This window comes from Pogona vitticeps, chromosome 1, assembly GCF_051106095.1.
Source record: "Pogona vitticeps strain Pit_001003342236 chromosome 1, PviZW2.1, whole genome shotgun sequence".
In the NCBI taxonomy this organism is placed as follows: Eukaryota; Metazoa; Chordata; class Lepidosauria; order Squamata; family Agamidae; genus Pogona; species Pogona vitticeps.
In genome coordinates, this window is record NC_135783.1 from 872,268 (window position 1) to 889,716 (window position 17,449).

At 48.0% G+C, this 17,449-nt stretch overlaps 1 protein-coding gene across 9 annotated transcripts in view; it reads right to left on the minus strand.

Annotated features, from left to right (window-relative positions):
- DTNB (dystrobrevin beta) overlaps positions 1–17,449 on the minus strand; it is a 122,718-nt gene that overhangs the window by 77,737 nt on the left and 27,532 nt on the right. For all 9 annotated transcript variants that reach the window (XR_012082415.2, XR_012082412.2, XR_012082413.2 and 6 more), the window contains exons 5-8: positions 11,364–11,449; positions 8,388–8,542; positions 6,135–6,240; positions 4,515–4,681 (exon numbers count right to left, since the gene is read on the minus strand). Coding sequence is in view for 6 of the 9 variants with exons in the window: in XM_072985678.2 (XP_072841779.2) it covers positions 4,515–4,681; positions 6,135–6,240; positions 8,388–8,542; positions 11,364–11,449 (514 nt within the window). In the remaining 3 variants the exon portion in view is untranslated. The remainder of the gene's footprint in view (positions 1–4,514; positions 4,682–6,134; positions 6,241–8,387; positions 8,543–11,363; positions 11,450–17,449) is intronic.

A 17,449-nucleotide genomic window follows, 5' to 3' on the forward strand; every position in this document is an offset into this window, starting at 1 on the left:
TTCTCGAGCCGGTCCCGAGGGTGGCTTTGAGCTCGATGACGATTTCAACTTCAAAGAGGACTTAGAAGATGATTTTTGTTTTGGAGATGGTGTGGTCGGGGCCGATACCGGGTCTGCTGAATCAGATCTTGGAACGGGCATTGAGGTAGGTTCCATGATGGCAGGAGATCTGGGGTTGGAAGGTTTGAAGGATTTCTCCCAGAGGAAAGACTGAAGGCGCTGTAGGTGGAGATTATGAGCAGGCTTGGTCAATCTCTTACACCCCGGACAGCAGTGAGCTTGGTGTTGCTCCCCAAAACAAAAAAAGACAACGATTGTGGCCATTGGAAAGGGGGATCCTGTTGGCACACAAAATGAACCATTTAAATGAACCCGGAAGGGGCATAAAAGGGTGGGAAATGGGGGAGGGGAGAAGGAAAGTAAGGGGAAAAAGCAGAGAAATGGAAACAAAACTCAGATGGAAATGTCCAAGAAGAAATAACTAAGTAATGACGATGCCTAAAAGGCACAGAGAAGATCTGAAGATCACAATATGAAAAAGCTGCTCTAGTCGTCGTGAAGGAGTCTAGCCTCAGCGGCGGCTAAAAGGAACTGAGGGGTCTTTTGATGGGCAGAGCATGAGCTCCACGGGGGAACATCCTACTAATCACGTGTTTTAAAGCTCTGGAAAGTTCCGAGGACTCCTGCGTAGGCACAGATTAACCCATTCATGTGCATTCATAGAGACCATGAAAAATAAACAAATGCTCCTGCAACGAAATAAAGGAGGATGAGCTTGGTTGTCCCATTGAGAGCATCTGGATTCATACAACTGGGGTGAGAAACAAATGGAACAAGGTAGTTGGAGTCTATCACTGACCACCCCAATGAAGGAGAAGATGCAGATGAAACCTTTGAAAAACAAACGGCAAGAATTTCAAGGAGACACCATGTTGTAGTAATGGGAGATTTCAATTATCCTGATTATCTGATGGGAGGCAAACTCTGCCAAATATGGACCTTCCAAGAAATTCCTAACTTCTGTGGCTGATAGTTTTCTCCTATAAAAAGTGGAGAAAGAAAATAGAGGATTGGCAGCAAGGGCAAGAAAGCCAACTGCAATCAACTCAGAACCTGGTAAGTCACGCCCATGTCTGGGCCCTTTTTCCATCTAATGTGCTGCATTCAAGAGTCTTGAAGGAACTGGATGAAGAACTCTCAGAACTGCTGTCCCTTATTTTCTTGAAATCACGGAGGATGGGTGAAGTGCCGGATGTTTGGAGGAGGGCTAACGTTCTCCCCATCTTCAAAAAGGGCAAAAGGGAGGAACCTGGGAACTACAGGCCAGGGAGCCTGACATCCATCCCAGGCAAAATTCTGTAACAGGTTAAAACGTGGTCACAATGCAAGCACTTAGAAAACAATGCAGTAAAAACCAGAAACCAGCATGGATTTGTCAAAAACAACTTCTGCCATGCCAAATTAAGAGCCAACACTGCAATGTGGCTGCAAAAAAAGTAAATGCTATTTTAGGCTGCATTAATAGAAGTATAGTCTCCAAATCCTGCAAGGTACACATTCCCCTCTATTTGGCACTGGTGAGGCCTCATCTCGAGTGCTGTGTCCAGTTCTAGGCTTTGCCCTTCAAGAAGGAGGCCAACAAATTGGAACAAGTTCAGAGGAGAGCACTGGGAGGATCAAGGGGCTGGAAACCAAGCCCTGTGAGGAAAGGCTGAAAGAACTGGGCATGTTTAGCCTTGAAAGAAAAAGACAGAGAGGAGATAAGACAGCACTCTCCCAGTACTTAAAAGATAATCATACAGAGGACGGGTAGCATCTGCTCTTGAGCATCCCAAAGTGGAGAGCATGTGTAATAATGGGCCTCAGCTGCAGGAAGCCAGATTTCAGCTGACTATCAAGAAGAACTTCCTAACTGCTAAAGCAGTATGAAAACGGAACCAATGACTTCAGGGGGAGGTGGTGAGCGCTCCAGCGCTGGAGGCATTCAAGAGAAAATTGGGCAACCCTCTATCAGAACTGCTTTGGCTTGGGTTTCTGCCATGAGGAAGGGGTTGGACTTCAGAAAAAGAAAGAGAGAGAGAGAGAGAGAGAGAATCCCCAGAACAGTACACTCACGGGAGGGCAGGTTCAAGGCAGCGGCGACAGCAGAAAGCCGTTCCTGCCCCCATTTGAGGAGTCCCAGAGGCACATGGCTAGCTGCTGCAGATACGTTACAGGATGCTGGACCCCGGGCCTAATCCAGCAGCAACAGCAGCTGGGCTCTTCTGCAAGTTTAATGAAGGGTCTGGCCTGCCCGTCATTCTGGGAACAGCTTGGCCATAAGCTGGATCGCCCGGAATACAGAACACTTCCTTGAGGTGAAGGTTCTCCACACAGGACACGGAGATCTGGAGGGTGATCCCACTGATCTGTCTGGAAGACTCTGTTGTTCAGCACAATGCAATCATACTCTCAGAGTCTCCAGAGGTACCTTCCTGGGAGCAGGAGAACATCACCCGGCCCTATTATGGCGACATCAATGTTCCCCTCTGGCCCTGATGTCCACTCATGCCACTCTGCTCCGGCCAGCAAGGCGGTCTGCAGGAGGCGTTCCTTGCTGGCTCAAGAGCCCTTCAACCCTTCAAGGGATGACTGTCCTCACTGGCTCTGCCACAACTATCCATCTCATGCCAGAGGGGGAAATCAACCAGAAGCTAAGAACACGGGAAGGTGTCTGGCACCCAGTCAGACCAGCAAGACCAGAGGCTCAGTCCCCTCGACCCCAAGAGGGGATCAGCGCCTCCATCCATGGCTTATGCCCCACCCTCTCGTGTGGAAATGAAGACTTCCAGTCCTGGGAGGGCTTCACGATGCACCATTTTCTTTACGTGGCATGGTGGAAATCCTCTCCCCCTGATCCTGCTTTCTTTGCATAGACTCAGAGGTTCTTTTGAAAGCCTCCTCGGGTGTCACAGCAGGAGGAGGCAGGGAAGCCCACAGGGAATCCAGAGTGGCATCGGGGGGGGGGAGGCCCATGAAACTGGCCTCTGTGCTCTCCAATGTTTACTGCCTCCCAGTCTAAGTGACTGGCAGCAGGTTCTCTGAGGCTTCAGGCAGGCAGGAAACTTCCTCACCTCTACCCCCAAGAGGAAAATGGCTGGGGACTGAAAGAGGGCGTTCTCCATGCGCTGGCCTCTACACCCAAGCTTACAGTGACTATATTCGCGAAGCCTTTCACGGCCGGGATCTAATGGTTGTTGTGGGTTTTTCGGGCTCTTTGGCCGTGTTCTGAAGGTTGTTCTTCCTAACGTTTCGCCAGTCTCTGCAGCCATGGGCATCTTCAGAGGACAGCAACCTGTCCTCTGTCCTCTGAAGATGCCGGCCATAGAGACTGGTGAAACGTTAGGAAGAACAACCTTCAGAACACGGCCAAAGAGCCCGAAAAACCTACAACAACCTTACAGTGACTGTTTACCCACAGCTGTGGTCCCACAAGGCCCTACAGACCTCCGTTTGGGATTGCCAAGATGAATCCTGTCACCTACTTGGAGAGCTTCCAGAAGCTCAGAATTGCCTTCTGTTTGGCCTAGGAGAAAAGCAATCCTTTTTCTCAAGAGTCAGAACAGCTGGCGGGGAGCTCCCAAGCGTCTCCTGCTCTGTCCTGGACTTCCCAAAGGGAGAAAGAACGCAGCGACCCCCCCCCCCCACACACACATCCAACAGTTTATGCTGCATTTTAGACAGCAAGCATTTTCAGAAAGAAGAAATGTCCACCGATAGACAATGTATACAAAGACTGTCTGTATATATGAAACAGGTAGGAGCTGGATATTTCAGTGGAAGAAAAGGTGTAACCTAAAGGACGTAGAAAACGTATTTAGCCCAAATCCTCTCCAGGCTCCCCCGCTCCTTCTTCTCCTTCTTCCCAGACCTGCCTCTCCTATTTCAGCCCTTTTCTCCAATGTCCCCCCTTGCACTGACTTCCCCTTTGCGTCTGCTTTGGTTCCACCTCTCAGGAGGACCCCCTCAGTAAGCGGGCGTGGGGGGCCAGAGGGGGTGCCTGTCCATACAGAACCCCCGCAGAGGGCTCTGGCCTGGCCCGGGCAGGAAAGAAAGGGAAGAAAACACTGGCAGTGGCCCTAATATCCTTAGAGAGCCGGGCTGGTTCAAGGCTGTGGAGGCCATTCACAGGGCGGTGGGGGTGGGGGTGGGGTGGGGGGTCTCCAGGTGTTGAAGAGAGACTCACAAGGAATCGTGGCTCCTCAGGTGGTGTCACTGCCTTGTCAATCCCTCAGGCCTGGGAGGCTCATCACAGCCTTTCTGGTTTTAGAGATGGACAAGGGAGGCAAAAGAGCGCGGCTGCCTCGGCCCTCCTGGAGGGCCCCCTCCCTGTTCCGAAGACCCTTTCCGCCACCCCAGCCACCCCCCCTCATGGGGCGTTCACTGCTCACACCCCCAGGTGCTCTTCCCACTGCACTGCGAAGGCAACTGACACGTCTCCCAGGAGAGAAGGGGGCCCCGGAGAGAAGGCTTACCCAAGAGGAATGCTCTTTCATCTGATGCTGGTTGCTGTGAGGGCCGTTGGCATGGCCACGCCAAAAACAGTTTTGACAGAGCTGGTAGTTGTGGCACTGTTGGCACCGGTAACGGAAGCCCATCATGCTCTCGCACCGGCAGTAAGAACACTCCACGGGATGGAAGACTGGCAGGGGAGGGGGCCACGGGGGAAGACGGGGGGGGGGAGAGGAGAAAACATCAGTGTTGCCTCCGGAAAAACAGGCTGCCCCACTCCGAGCAAGGCATAGAGAAGGACGCAGAAGCCCCTGCTCTGCGGCCCTGCCGCGGGAGCCTCCCCCCCGCCGGGCCCAACGTCTCGCTACCAACGCCTGCCCGCAAGCCCCCTCGCCCTGATGGAAGACCCACTGCTGGAGACCGGCTGCAGGGGAGTCGGCAGGCCAGGGCGAGGGGCAGAGGGCGTGCATTTCTAAAACTCTGCTTCATCGTTTTTAAATGATGTTTTACAAGGTCTCTCTGTTACAGTTTTAAACTTTTGTTTAGTAAACATGTTTTGTAAATTGCCTGGGGTCTCTCCAAGGGCAGAAAGGCAAGAGAGAAATAAAATAAATAATAAGTAAATGAAATAAAGTCACAGGAAACAAGCCTGTTTTGGTTCGTTGTTTCTGGTTTTTTTTTTTTATTATTGTTCTCAGCTTAGCTGCCCAAAGTACTGCCTGGTCACTAGATAGGCAGGACAGAAATATAATTAATAAAATAAATAAAATGAACAGGAAACAGGGTGATTTTTTAGATAACCTGTACTCTAGAACCCTGGTCACAGAGCACACGAGAGGCACTACAAGACGGTGCTCATTACTAAAGGGGTGGCATCTTAGGAAGTGGCTCAAAATGTACTATTAATATACTATTGCTGGTTTGAAAATAGTGGCTGCTGTTCTATAACATTCAATGTAGATGTTAGGTAGGACTTCCCAAGAAAGGCTTTTTCTGGTGCATTAAAAGTGCTGAGGATGCAAACCAATTTAAAATGAAGAGATGCTCTGGGATAATGCTTATAACCCATGGAGGTGTTCTGGGGATCCAGCTGTCCACTGTTCATGGCTGGAGGGGAGTTGGGGGCAGAAAGCTTCATAGGGCACCTTGGGCGAAACCCCAGGCTGTCCCCACCGTTCCCTCCACAGCGGCAGAAAACAGAAGCCCCGTCCAAACACAGCTGGTGAGGGCAATGGACTCAGAGTGCTTTAGGACGGGGTTAGATACGTTACAGCCAGAGCACAATGGCTGCCAGCCACGGATACCCTAGTCATGGATTACCGTGCCGTTGATGAGTCGATGAAGGGAAGCTAAGGGTATAAACAGCAGCCGGGAGAGAGCAGAGGTTCGGGCATCCATCAGACTCCCTGGCCTCACCGATGAGAACTAGCATGCCCACACAGGAGTGTCAAGGGCCCCTGCCTGCCTCTCCCGCTGGTGGGCCTGCCTCCCTCCCTCCCTCCCTCCTTCTGGGGCATCCAGATGGCCATGGTGGGAAACAGGAGGCTGAACTCAGTGGGACCTCTCAGGAACCCCAGTGGCCTTCTGGTGGAAAGAGAGGCAGGCAGGCAAAGGGCAATTCGCAGAGACCTCGCTCCACTTACCATTTTCAACATGGGCAAGTCTGTGCACGAGAGGTAGCCACACAAGGCACTGGGGTGGCGGGTCAGCCATCAACGTGTCTAAAAACATGTTTAACGTGACCTTTTTCTGTAACAAAAGATGAAGAGACAGGGAGGAAAGACAAGAGTGAGCAGACAAGCGTCACCCAGCAAAAGATGAGAGCTCGTCATGGACTCTGGCACAACCCGCCCAACCGACCCTTACCTTAACATCCTGTTGATTCCAATGAGACAGCGAAGGGCCTGATTAAATCTCTCCTCCCCGCACCACTCAAGACCCGCTTGGCTTAAAAGAGGAATCGTTCTGCTTGCATTTATCTGGCCCAGCATTTTGCAGTACTCAATACAGTGGGGTCTCTACTTAAGAACATCCCTACTTAAGAACAATCCAACTTAAGAACAGCTCCATTTGCTAAATTTTGCTTCTACTTGAGAACAGAAATCCAAGATAAGAACAGGAAAAAAACCCTTTCCTGCTCTTTTTTTAACCTTAGGTCATCTTAGGTTAAAAAAAATTTCTCCCCCTAGTGATAAAGTACGTATTAACCAGCTTTGCATTAGTTCCTATGGGAACTAATGCTTCAATGTACGAACGCACCTCTACATAACAAAAAAACAGCCAGAACGGATTAATTGGTTTTCAGTCCATTCCTATGGGAAATTTTGCTTCAACTTAAGAACGTTTCAACTTAAGAACACCATTCCAAATGGATTAAGTTCTTAAGTAGAGGTTCCACTGTAGTTTCTATGGACGGAAAAGAGCAGATACAGATTAAATGGTTTTCAATGCATTCCTATGGGAAATGCAGATTCAACATAAGAACTTTTCAACTTGAGAACCACCTTCCAATACGGATTAAGTTCTTAAGTAGAGACCCCACTGTATGCTTGCAAAGGTTAGCCCAGAAAACCCTGCAAACATCTTGTGAAGCCAATCACTAGTTATGGACTGGATGAGGACAAATAAACCGGAACGTGATCCAGACCAGACGGAGGTGTTCTTGGTCCGTCGAGAGGCGGGTCAGGGGACAGGGAGGCAGCCTGGGCTGGATGGAGCTGCCCTCCTTCTGAAGGCACAAGTGTGCAGCTTGGGGGTGGCTCCTGGGTTCGTCACTGAGCCCGGATGCCCAGGTTCCAGCGGTGGCCAGGAGTACCTTTGTACAGTTAAAACGAGTGCGCCAGCTGCGCCTGTTCCCTGAAAGTTCTGATCTGGCCGTGGTGCCACATGCTCTTAGTTACATTCATTCAGGCTGGATTACTGTAAAGCACTATACGTGGTGGGGCTGCCTCTGGAAAGTGTCTGGAAACTTCAGTGGGTCCAAAACGCAGCAAGCAGCCAGCTAGCTCAGTGGGGCTGATCACGGGGATCACATGACCCCCCTCTTACAGCTGCTCCACTGGCTACCAAATGGTTTCTGGGCACAATTCAAGGTATTGGTTTTAACCTATAAAGCCCTAAAATAGCCTGCATCCAAGCTGTCTCAAGGACCACGTCTCCCATGATGAGCCTGCTCGAGTGTGAGGACCATCAGGGGAGGGTTTCCTCTCCTGTCCCGTCACCGTCACGGGTGCCCTTGGTGGGGGAGACACAGGCGAGGGGGGGGCCTTCTCGGTAGCTGCTCCCAGACACTCTGGGACTCCCTCCCATTGGAGGCCAGGCTGGCCCCATCTAGGCTCTCCTTCTGCAAGCAGGCAAAGAAGACCTTCCTCTTCAGGCAAGCTTTCCCTCAGAGACTGGCTGCCTTAGTAGGAATTTAAATGAACTGCGGTACCTTAACGCTTTGAATGTGTTTTTTGGTGATGCTTTTCTTTTTTTTATTATGATACTTATTTGATCCTTTTTAGTATTTGTATAGTTACTGTGTTTAGCTTTAAATACTGTGGTTTTCTTTTAACGATGTAAGCCACCTTGGATCCTTTTTTAAGCAGAAATACAGGGTAAAAATATTTTAAATAAAAATGAATAAATAAATACATACATAAATAGTATCACTGTCTAATTGCAGAGAGGTGGAAAACTCACCCTCTTGGGCAAGACTCAACGCTCTCTTTGGATATAAGGGACGTGCTGATTTGATGATGCAACCTGAACTGAATCTTCAGGTCGCTGGGAAACCACGCGACCTGCTGAGACTATTTTATCTTGTGAATCTCCGAGACCCCCTCTGAAGAGCACAACATCCAGCATACCTTCTACACGGCGCCTCTACAGCCCCCCCCCCGTGTCAGATGTACCTGCTGAGGGAAACATGTTCGCACAGAGTTTTCTGTGTATCCAAAAGAAGGCCCTTCAAACACAGCGGTGGGAAGTTTCAGAACCTCCCTCAAAAACTGGTCAAACTTTGAAAAGATCATCAGTCCATTGGAATCCGACATTTGGGAGAAAATATCTGAAACACACAGCAAAAGGGAGGTTTGGATTAACAATGGTTCAACAATTACCTTCATGGTACAAGCACACCTGTGACCTTTGCTGCAGAAACCATGTGAGAGATTTTGAGCACCTGCGTCCTTTCCTATCTCCCAAAGAATTTAAGGTTGTTCCCTCCTCTAGGCTGTGCTCTTGCCTCTAAACATTACAGCCTAATTTCTTCTTCCACATGGGGGTATTTATTTATTTAATTAATTAAATTTATACCCCACCCATCTAGACTGAAGTATACTCTGGGTGGCTAACAATAAAAATTAAAATAAAAACAATATAATAAAATAAAAAACAACAATAGTAATATAGTTTAAGACGGGGGGGATATTCAAGTGATGACAATTGTGATGGGAATTTAAAAAGTTGTTTTTCTTTTTTAAAAAAAGATTTGTGATTGAAATCCTTGGCTGCCTTTTGACAAAGCCCTTTTGAAGAAGTCTTGTGGAGGAATGAATTCTGAATTTTAAAGGTTTAACACAAGCTAACCCATTATTGGAAGGGGACATGGTGGCCGTCACTGCTGTCATTACTCTTAAAGATTCACCTAATAAATGAACATAGCAGGGAAGAACTGAGGGATATGAACAAGCATTTAAAACACTATTAACAGAGAAACCAGGATGCTAAATATAGCTGGTAATTCAGTCCACCGTGCTCTGAGAGGGAGTCTCCTTGCAGGCCACTGTGGAAGTCCTCTTGACATTGCCGTAGCTCACAAGCTCAATATGAGCCAACAGGGTGATGTGGCTACAAAAAGGGCAAATGCTATTTTAGGCTGCATTAATAGAAGTATAGTTTCACAATCCCACAAGGTGCTGGCCCCCCTCTATTCAGCACTGGTTAGGCCTCCCCTTGAGTATTGTGTCCAGTTCTGGACACCACGCTTCAAGAAGGATGCTAACAAGCTGAAACAAGTTCAGAGGAGGGTGATAAGGAGGATCAGGGGACTGAAAAAAGGCCTTATGAAGAAAGGCTGAAAGAACTGGGCATGTTTATCCTTGAGAAAAGCAGACCGAGGGGAGAGAGGAGAGCACTTTTCAAATATTTGAAAGGCTGCCATACAGAGGAGGGGCAGGATCTGTTCTCAGTCATCCCAGAGTGCAGGACACACAACAATGGGCTCAAGCCACAGGTAGCCAGATTTAGGCTGAATATCGGGGGAAAGTTCCTAACTGTTAGAGTAGTACGACAGTGGAACTAATGCCCTCAAAGGGAGGTGGTGAATGCTCCAACACTGGAGGCATTCAAGGAAAAACTTGGAAAATCACCTGGCAGATATGCTTTGATTGTATTCTGCAAAGAGCAGGGGGTTGGACTTGATGGCCTTGTAGGCCTCTTCCAACTTCACTTTTTTATGATTCTATGATTCAGTGGTTCTGCTGGTGAAGGAGAAACCCAGGAAGAGAAATCTGTTACACTTCTGACTGAGAGATGCAGAAAAGCTCAGGATAAAGAAAAACAGTTTAAAAATCACACTTCATTAAAGCTTTTGTGAACAAGGGATCATGGCCTAACTGAGTTGTGACTAAAATGAGGAGTTCTCTTATAGTGTACACTGTAAGACATTGTGGGGGGGGGGTCCCAGGGTTGGGTCCAACTCCATCATCCTCCAGGTGCCCTCCCCGGGGCCACCCTGTCCCTGGAAGGAGACCATGCTGCATGCAATGAAGCCACCAACCCTGCCAGAGTCACCAGTGAAAGGGGGGAAATGAAGACGACGAGAGGGGCCTGCCCAGAGAGTCTAGTAGACAGGGAACCATTGGGGAATGGTGGGACTAGGCTATGAAGGGGAGGGAAGGAGACCTTGAAGGTATAACAGGGGAGGGAGAAGGCAATGAGGGGGGAGGGCTGGTGGCAGCAGGCTGTGAAGGAGGAGAGGGCAAAAGAGGATGGCAAAGGGGGGACCTGGCTGCCATCGCTGGAGCAGCCTCACCCTGAGCCCCCCCCCCCAAGAAGCTGTTGCAAGCTTCAAGTTTCAACTGGCCATGAGATGCAATCGCTCGGAGGGGACCCCAAAGCAGTCCCAGCAGCGCCTGTCCTGACAGGGGGACTCTGACATAGTCACAGGTCTCTGACAGCTGGCAGCCAGGATGCAAGCCATCCTGCACAAGGACCTCCTCCACCCACAACGGAGGACCCAGGCAAACGATCAGCCCCCCAGAGACTTGCATGCGGAGGGGGAAGTAGCTGCTCCCCATCTTTAGATATGGCTGCCCAGAATCAGGCTGATGGGGAGGTAGTTTGGAGCTCTCTCCTTGGTTTAGTGGAGCTGCAAAACAAGATGGGACTCTGACGCTTACGTCAAGACTCAGGGGTCCCTAGGACATGCACAGAGGACCTGGAGGCCAATATCAGCGTTTACCATGATTTCAGATCTTTCCAAATTGTTCATGGCTTATGTTGCTTTCCTTCTCTAAGCCTGAAATCCTTTTGATACAGGGTGGGATACAATCGTTTTAATAAACAAATAAGGAGGTATACAAGTGGACTGTCTGGAGGAAACATGATCAAGGACTAACTCAAGAATGGGAACAAAAACCACAGCCAGTCACCTCCTTCAAGCAAATATGCACCATTCTTGACTTAACTAGAAAAAATGCAAGTACAGGATCATTTCTGTAACCAATGGGTAGAATTTTACCCGCAAGGAATCCTGGATGCTGCGTGGTTCCCGCCCACAGAATGGCTGGAAGGGAGACCGCCCTCCAAGTGCCAGGCTGTCTTGGTTTACTCGGCAGGTATGAAGAGGCTGCTGACAAAAAGGGTCACTCCCGTAAAATACTCACATCTTAACTTGTCCAGAATTTTTCCACCACACATAGTTGCCAACATTGCTTTTATGGAAAATACAGTCAACTTCCCATGGCCCTCGCTGTAAAAGAAAAACCACGATTAATGTGTGAAGTACCAAATCATTAAAAGAGCACTTTCTGGCAAACCCTTCGCCTACACTCACGGAAAAAAAAATCCAGCAAAACAAGAGCAACATTCAAATAACAAAAAAGATTTTCAGCCATGCTTGAAGCAAGAGAGGTAGTAGGGCTGTGCAGGACTTCACTAGCCCTTTGAGCTGATGTTATTGCAACCAAAAAGACTGCTTTGAGAGAGAGGAGTTTTAGGTCGGTGGTAGCCATGAGTTCAAACGAAGGCTTTGTAAGTGAGTTAAGGATGACCTGTAGAGACCACTGCGGGAGAAGGGGTCGGTGGGTAGGTCGCGTGTTACGAAGGCCCTTTAAGAATCTTTTAAAGTTTGGATGTGAGAATAGTCAGGCCAATTCAGAGTGTGGAGGTTGGTGTGCAACAATCGCAGAGATACGGATCTTCAATGTGGAGTGAGACAAGCCACGGTGAAAGAGATGTAAAACGAAGGTAAGAAGAGTCTTTAGAGAGACTGGTGAAGATATCAAGTTATTGGAGGTGGTGAAGGAAGAAAATGATTTCCATTTCTGGGTATAGAGGAGCTGAGTTGAAGGTTTTCTAGCTCTACCAAGGACAGCCTTTAAGGCAGGAGAATCCTCCATTGCTGTAAGCTTGAGAGACATTAGATCTGGATGGTGGATCGCTCCGTTGCCTTGTGTCAGGAGGTGGGGAATGGACGGGAGGTGAAGATGGTCTGATGACATCTTCTTGAGCTGGGTGAACCAAGGCTGTCTGGGCCACCATGTTGTGATCCAGATCACATTGGATTGAGACTGACCAAGTTTTATGATTGTTCGTTGGATTAGTGGAATCGGAGGGAACAGATATAAGATGTTGTGAGCCCATTCGATCAAGAAAGCGTCTCCCTGAGAGTGAATGCCTATTCCCGCTCTGGAACAGTACAGGGTGCACTTTGAGTTGTGGGGAGAGGCGAAAACATCTATTGTAGGGGTGTTCCAGTGGTTGCACAGTTGGTCAAAAACAGTGTTGTCTAGTGACCATTTGTGCATTGATGTGGTTAGCCTGCTGAGATGATCTGCTAACGAATTGTCTTGAGTAGCTACATGGACTGCCACGGGAAAAACGTGGTGGGTGTAGCACCATTCCCAAAGTGTTACTGCTAGATATAGAAGGGAGAGGGAGTGTGTGCCTCCCTGTTTGTTGACGTAGAATAAAGTGGTCATGTTGTCTGTGGCGAGTTGGATTGCTTGTCCAGAGATCAAAGGTCAGAAGGCTTGAAAGGCTAACAGCTCTAGATGGTTTATTTGAAGCTGTTTTTCTTTTGAAATCCATAGGGCGTGAATCCTGCGTCCTTGACAGTGAGCTCCCCATCCCGAAGGGCTAACGTCGGTTGTGACACGTGTCGTGAGCTGGAGGGGAGCAAACAGTCGACCGACGAGGAGATTTGGACAGTAAGTCTACCATGGAAGTTGGCTGGAGAGTTCTTTGGATACTAGTAGCTATTTGTAGGGGTGATCCTCTAAGGGGTCGAAAAGAGAGAGGAACCATGATTGAAGAGACCTCATTTTTAGTCTTGCATGTTGAATGACTGCCATTGTGGAGGCTATGAGCATGAGAAGATGCTGGGCATGATGAGCTGTGACATAATGTAGAGGCTGAAATACTTGAATTGTGTTTTTGAGTTTGTTGATCCCTTCTTGTGGAAGAAAGGCAAGAGCTCGGGAGAAGTCTAATTGAGCTTCTATGTAGGTAACAGTTTGAGATGGGTCCAGGCACGATTTACTTTGAGCCCGAGATCTGCTAGGAGGTTTAGGGTAAAGTGGGCATTGTTCAACATGGTCTGGTAAGAGTCTGAGACAATCAGCCAATCGTCTATGTATAGAAAGACTGTGATTCCCCATAGATGGGGGAAGGCGGCGACAGGGGCGGGACGGTGAGAGTTCAGGGTGCTGTTGAAAGACCGAAGGGGAGAGCACAGAACTGATAAGCGGTACCATTGAAATGGAAACGGAGAAACTTCTGATGTCGATGGTGGATGGAGATATGGAAATCAGCGTCCCGTAAGTTGATGACTACGAACCAGTCTCCGAGAGAAAGAAGAGGGATTACGATGTCGAGGGTAGTCATTCTGAATCGTTTGGGGTGAATGCAGTAGTTCAGTTTTCTGAGGGCAAGTATTGGGCAGAGACTTCTGTCTTTCTTTGGTACCGTGAAGTAACAGGAACAGAAACCATTGTGGATATCTGGCTGTGGAACTTGGAGGATAACATGTTTCTAGAAAAGAAGAAGTACTTTGTCTTGTAGGGCTCTAGAGGATAGGGTGGTTTTTATGCGAGTGAAAGGTGGTGGGTGGTCAGATTCGATAAGGTAACTGTGAGTGACGATAGAAAGGACCCAGTGATCATTGGTGATTTGAGTCCATGAACTGAGAAGTAGTGAGAGACGGATATGGAAAGTGTAGCTCTTGGGCTTGGAAGAGTCAGGGATACGGTTTGATCTTTTTCTGCTGACGGCGAAATGGCTGTCACTGCTGTTGCTGTGGCATTCTTAGAATCATTTGGCTACACAAAGTAAAGTCCTCTGAAGGGAACAGTGGGCGGTTTTCTGCCACATCAGAGTTTGGAGTGGGAAGATTAGAGGGTGATTCTTGAGAAGCAATCAAAGAAGGAGCATGATTGGAGGTAGAAGAAGCTGGTGAAGGGGGAACGGTATAGTGGTTTTTGTGGTAAGGGTTTCGAGGTCGGGGGCTTTTGAGGGTAAAGTGTTTCAGACTCGGATCCAGGGGGCGATGGACCTGAGTAAGTAGTAGTGGCTTGAACGGATGAGCGGTGACTTCGACTCCGAGGTTGAGATGTAATCAGTATTGAGCATCCCAGTGTCACAGAAGGTTTAGACCATTTAGCTGGCGGGTGGTTGACATGTTCCGGATGGTAATTCAATGCTAGTTTGACAGGTTGAGGTATTTGTCAATAAACGGTGCTTCTGGAAGGTCGGTCATGATGTTGATATCGAGGTGAAGATGGGGAGGGTGATGGAGAGCATGTGGATGGATATGTGATGGTATATCTTACACATTTAGGCGCATCAAAGTAAAGGGGCTCCTCGGTCTCGTCTCCATGGGAATATGTGTCATAGCGTACGTGGTACAGGCCTCGGTAGTCATCTCTCCGATGGCATCGGGAGGGTTCTCTATAATATACATATTCTTTGCGTGGTGGTTAATATTACACAGCAGAGAGGTGTCTGTTTTTTGCTTGACATTTACGAGGGGGCGATCTCGGCGAATAGTCAAGCTCGGAGATTGATGGAGATACTGCCTGCCCTGATAGGGCAGGGCTGGAATGGGCCAAGGCTGGGCTGGATGGGACATCTGCCACGGAGGGGCCGATACTCGGAGAAAAACTATCAGCCGAAGCAACGAGCTGGCCTAGAGGCGGAGATGAGACATTGCCTAGATCCAAGACAGTCTCTGGAGCTTCTCGTGAAGATTTTTCTAAGATTGGCGATGGTATGGTCTGAGGTGAATCTGGATGAGTAGGTTGTGAAAATTTTCTTGGTTTACAGTGGGGTCTTGACTTGAGAACTTAATCCGTATTGGAAGGCGGTTCTCAAGTCAAAAAGTCTGTAAGTCAAGTCTCCATTGACCTACAGTGCATTGAAAACCGATTAATCCTGTAACAGGCCGTTTTTGTTCCATTTTGGTTTTTTTCTGGTCTGTAAGTCAAATCTCAGTCTGCAAGTCAAACCTAAATTTTGCGGCCAGAGAAGTCTGTAACTCAAAAAGTTTGTAAGTCAAGCCGTCTGTAAGTCAAGGGTCCACTGTATCTTAGTCTTGTCTCTTTTTGATTTAGATGGGTCCTTCGATTTTCGATGCTTCGGTGTCAATGTTGGCTTCGGTCTCGAAGACTTAGAATGGTCTTTTAACTTCGGAGAATTTGTGGCTGGGCTCCAGATGGAGCGAGGTGGGTCTTGCTGAGAAGCCAAAGGAGAGTCTGATTCCATCTGTGGAGCAGGTGGATGAAGAGATGTCTCCCAAAGGTGAGATCTGAGATGCTGTAATCTCTGGGTGCTGGTTTAGTTAGTTTTTTACACTCTACAAAGTTATGGGTTTGATGTTGTTCTCCTAGGCAAAAAAGGCAACGACCGTCTCCCATCGGAGAGTGGGATTTTCTTAGTGCAGAGCACACACTGCTTGAAAGGCCCGGAGGGGGGGGCATAAAAGAAACGGGGAAAACAGGGAAGGGAGGGGAGGGGGGAAATAGATCGAGAAGGAAAGGAGAAAATGGGGGAAGTAAGATAGAGAGGAAGAACTCATGAGGGAATGCCAAATAAAGTAAAAACGGGCATGAGGCATGAAAGAACAAGGCTTTCAAAAGCGAAAGTGGTGGCTCTAGCTTGTCGAAAGGACTGACCTCAGGCAGTGGCTAAAAGGAATTGAGGAGTTTTTTGATGGGCAGAGCATGCGCTCCACGGGGGAACGTCCCACTAATCACATGTCTTTAAGCTCTAGAAACTTCCGAGAGGTCCTGCGCAGGCGCAGAACAACCCAATTGTGTGGACTCACAGAGACCACGAAGAAGAACAAATGTCACAAAAGGAGCAGGGGTGGGTGGGGTAGAAGATGATCTGAGCGAGTAGTAACCAATCAGCTTGACATGGATCCCAGACAAGGCTCTAGAAGGAACCACTTAATGCCCATCTTCAAGAGCTTACAAAAGTACCCAGAGGGTTTCAAGTCTGTCCAAATCAAGTCATGACAGACTAGCTTCCTTTTACTCTTTCTGAAAGAGTCGCAGGCACCATGGACGAAGGGGACGCTGTGAGTGTCACGGACCTGGATTGCACCAAAGGCCTTGGACGTTGCCCTTCATGGCCATCTCACGTCGGAGCCGGTACAAGGTGAGTTAGAGGATGCCTCTGGTTGGACGGATACGCAGGTGGTTGTTCTGAGAGAAAAAAATGGCTCACCAATTCTTCATCATCATCCTGGACAGAAGCGACAGGTGGGGTTTGTACGACAGGGTTCTGTCCTAAGCCCAGTGTGGTTTGACATCATTATACATGACTTGGAGGAGGAGGGAGGAGGGAGGAGAAGAGGCCCATCAGGTGTATACAAATTACCAAACTGGAAGGGGTGGCTTTAGAAGACAGAATTAGGTTCAAGATAATTGAACAGCATTCCCTAAAAAAGGCACAACTCAGGAGAGGAGCTAGAGAGCTGCCTCGGCAAAGAGACTGATCTGTCATTACGAATCGGAAGCAAAGACAAAGAGAGAATTCATAAGAGAAATGGTTTTCCCCGAAAGAGGCGAGCACATTCCAAGCACCAGGGAAGAAAGATGCAGGGTAGAAAGGTTTAAAAAAAAAAAAACACACCACAGAAAATTGAGCCAGTGAAACTTCCTTTTTCCCCATTTGGAGAGAGGTCAGCAGGCACACAGTAAGAGCAAGGTCACCAAATACATATAGCAGAGAGGCAACCAATAACTAGCAAATAACCATCCTCTGTTTAAAGGAAAGATAAAACTCCCTTGGCTTCTGATAACACCCTCAGACTTCCCTGTGTTCTCCTGATCACTGTTCAAAGATGGAATAAATAACTTTAATTTGCTCTGGTGAATATATATGGAGAAGGCCCATTACACAAGCACCACACCAAAAATAAAAGCACCTTTCAGATTTATCAAAACAAGACAAATTGATGAAAGACTGAAGATATTCTCAGAAAACAATGAAAGTTGCATTAAAAAGCACTAAAGCACAAGAAACAAAGCAGTTATAATGTGATAACCACAAAGGCAAAGAAAAGAAAAGAAAAGAAAAGAAAGAGAGAGAGAGAGAGAGAGAGAGAGAGAGAAAGAGAGAGAGAGAGAAAGAAAGAAAGAAAGAAAGAAAGAAAGAAAGAAAGAAAGAAAGAAAGAAAGAAAGAAAGAAAGAAAGAAAGAAAGAAAGAAAGAAAGAAAGAAAGAAAGAAAGAAAGAAAGGAAAAGGA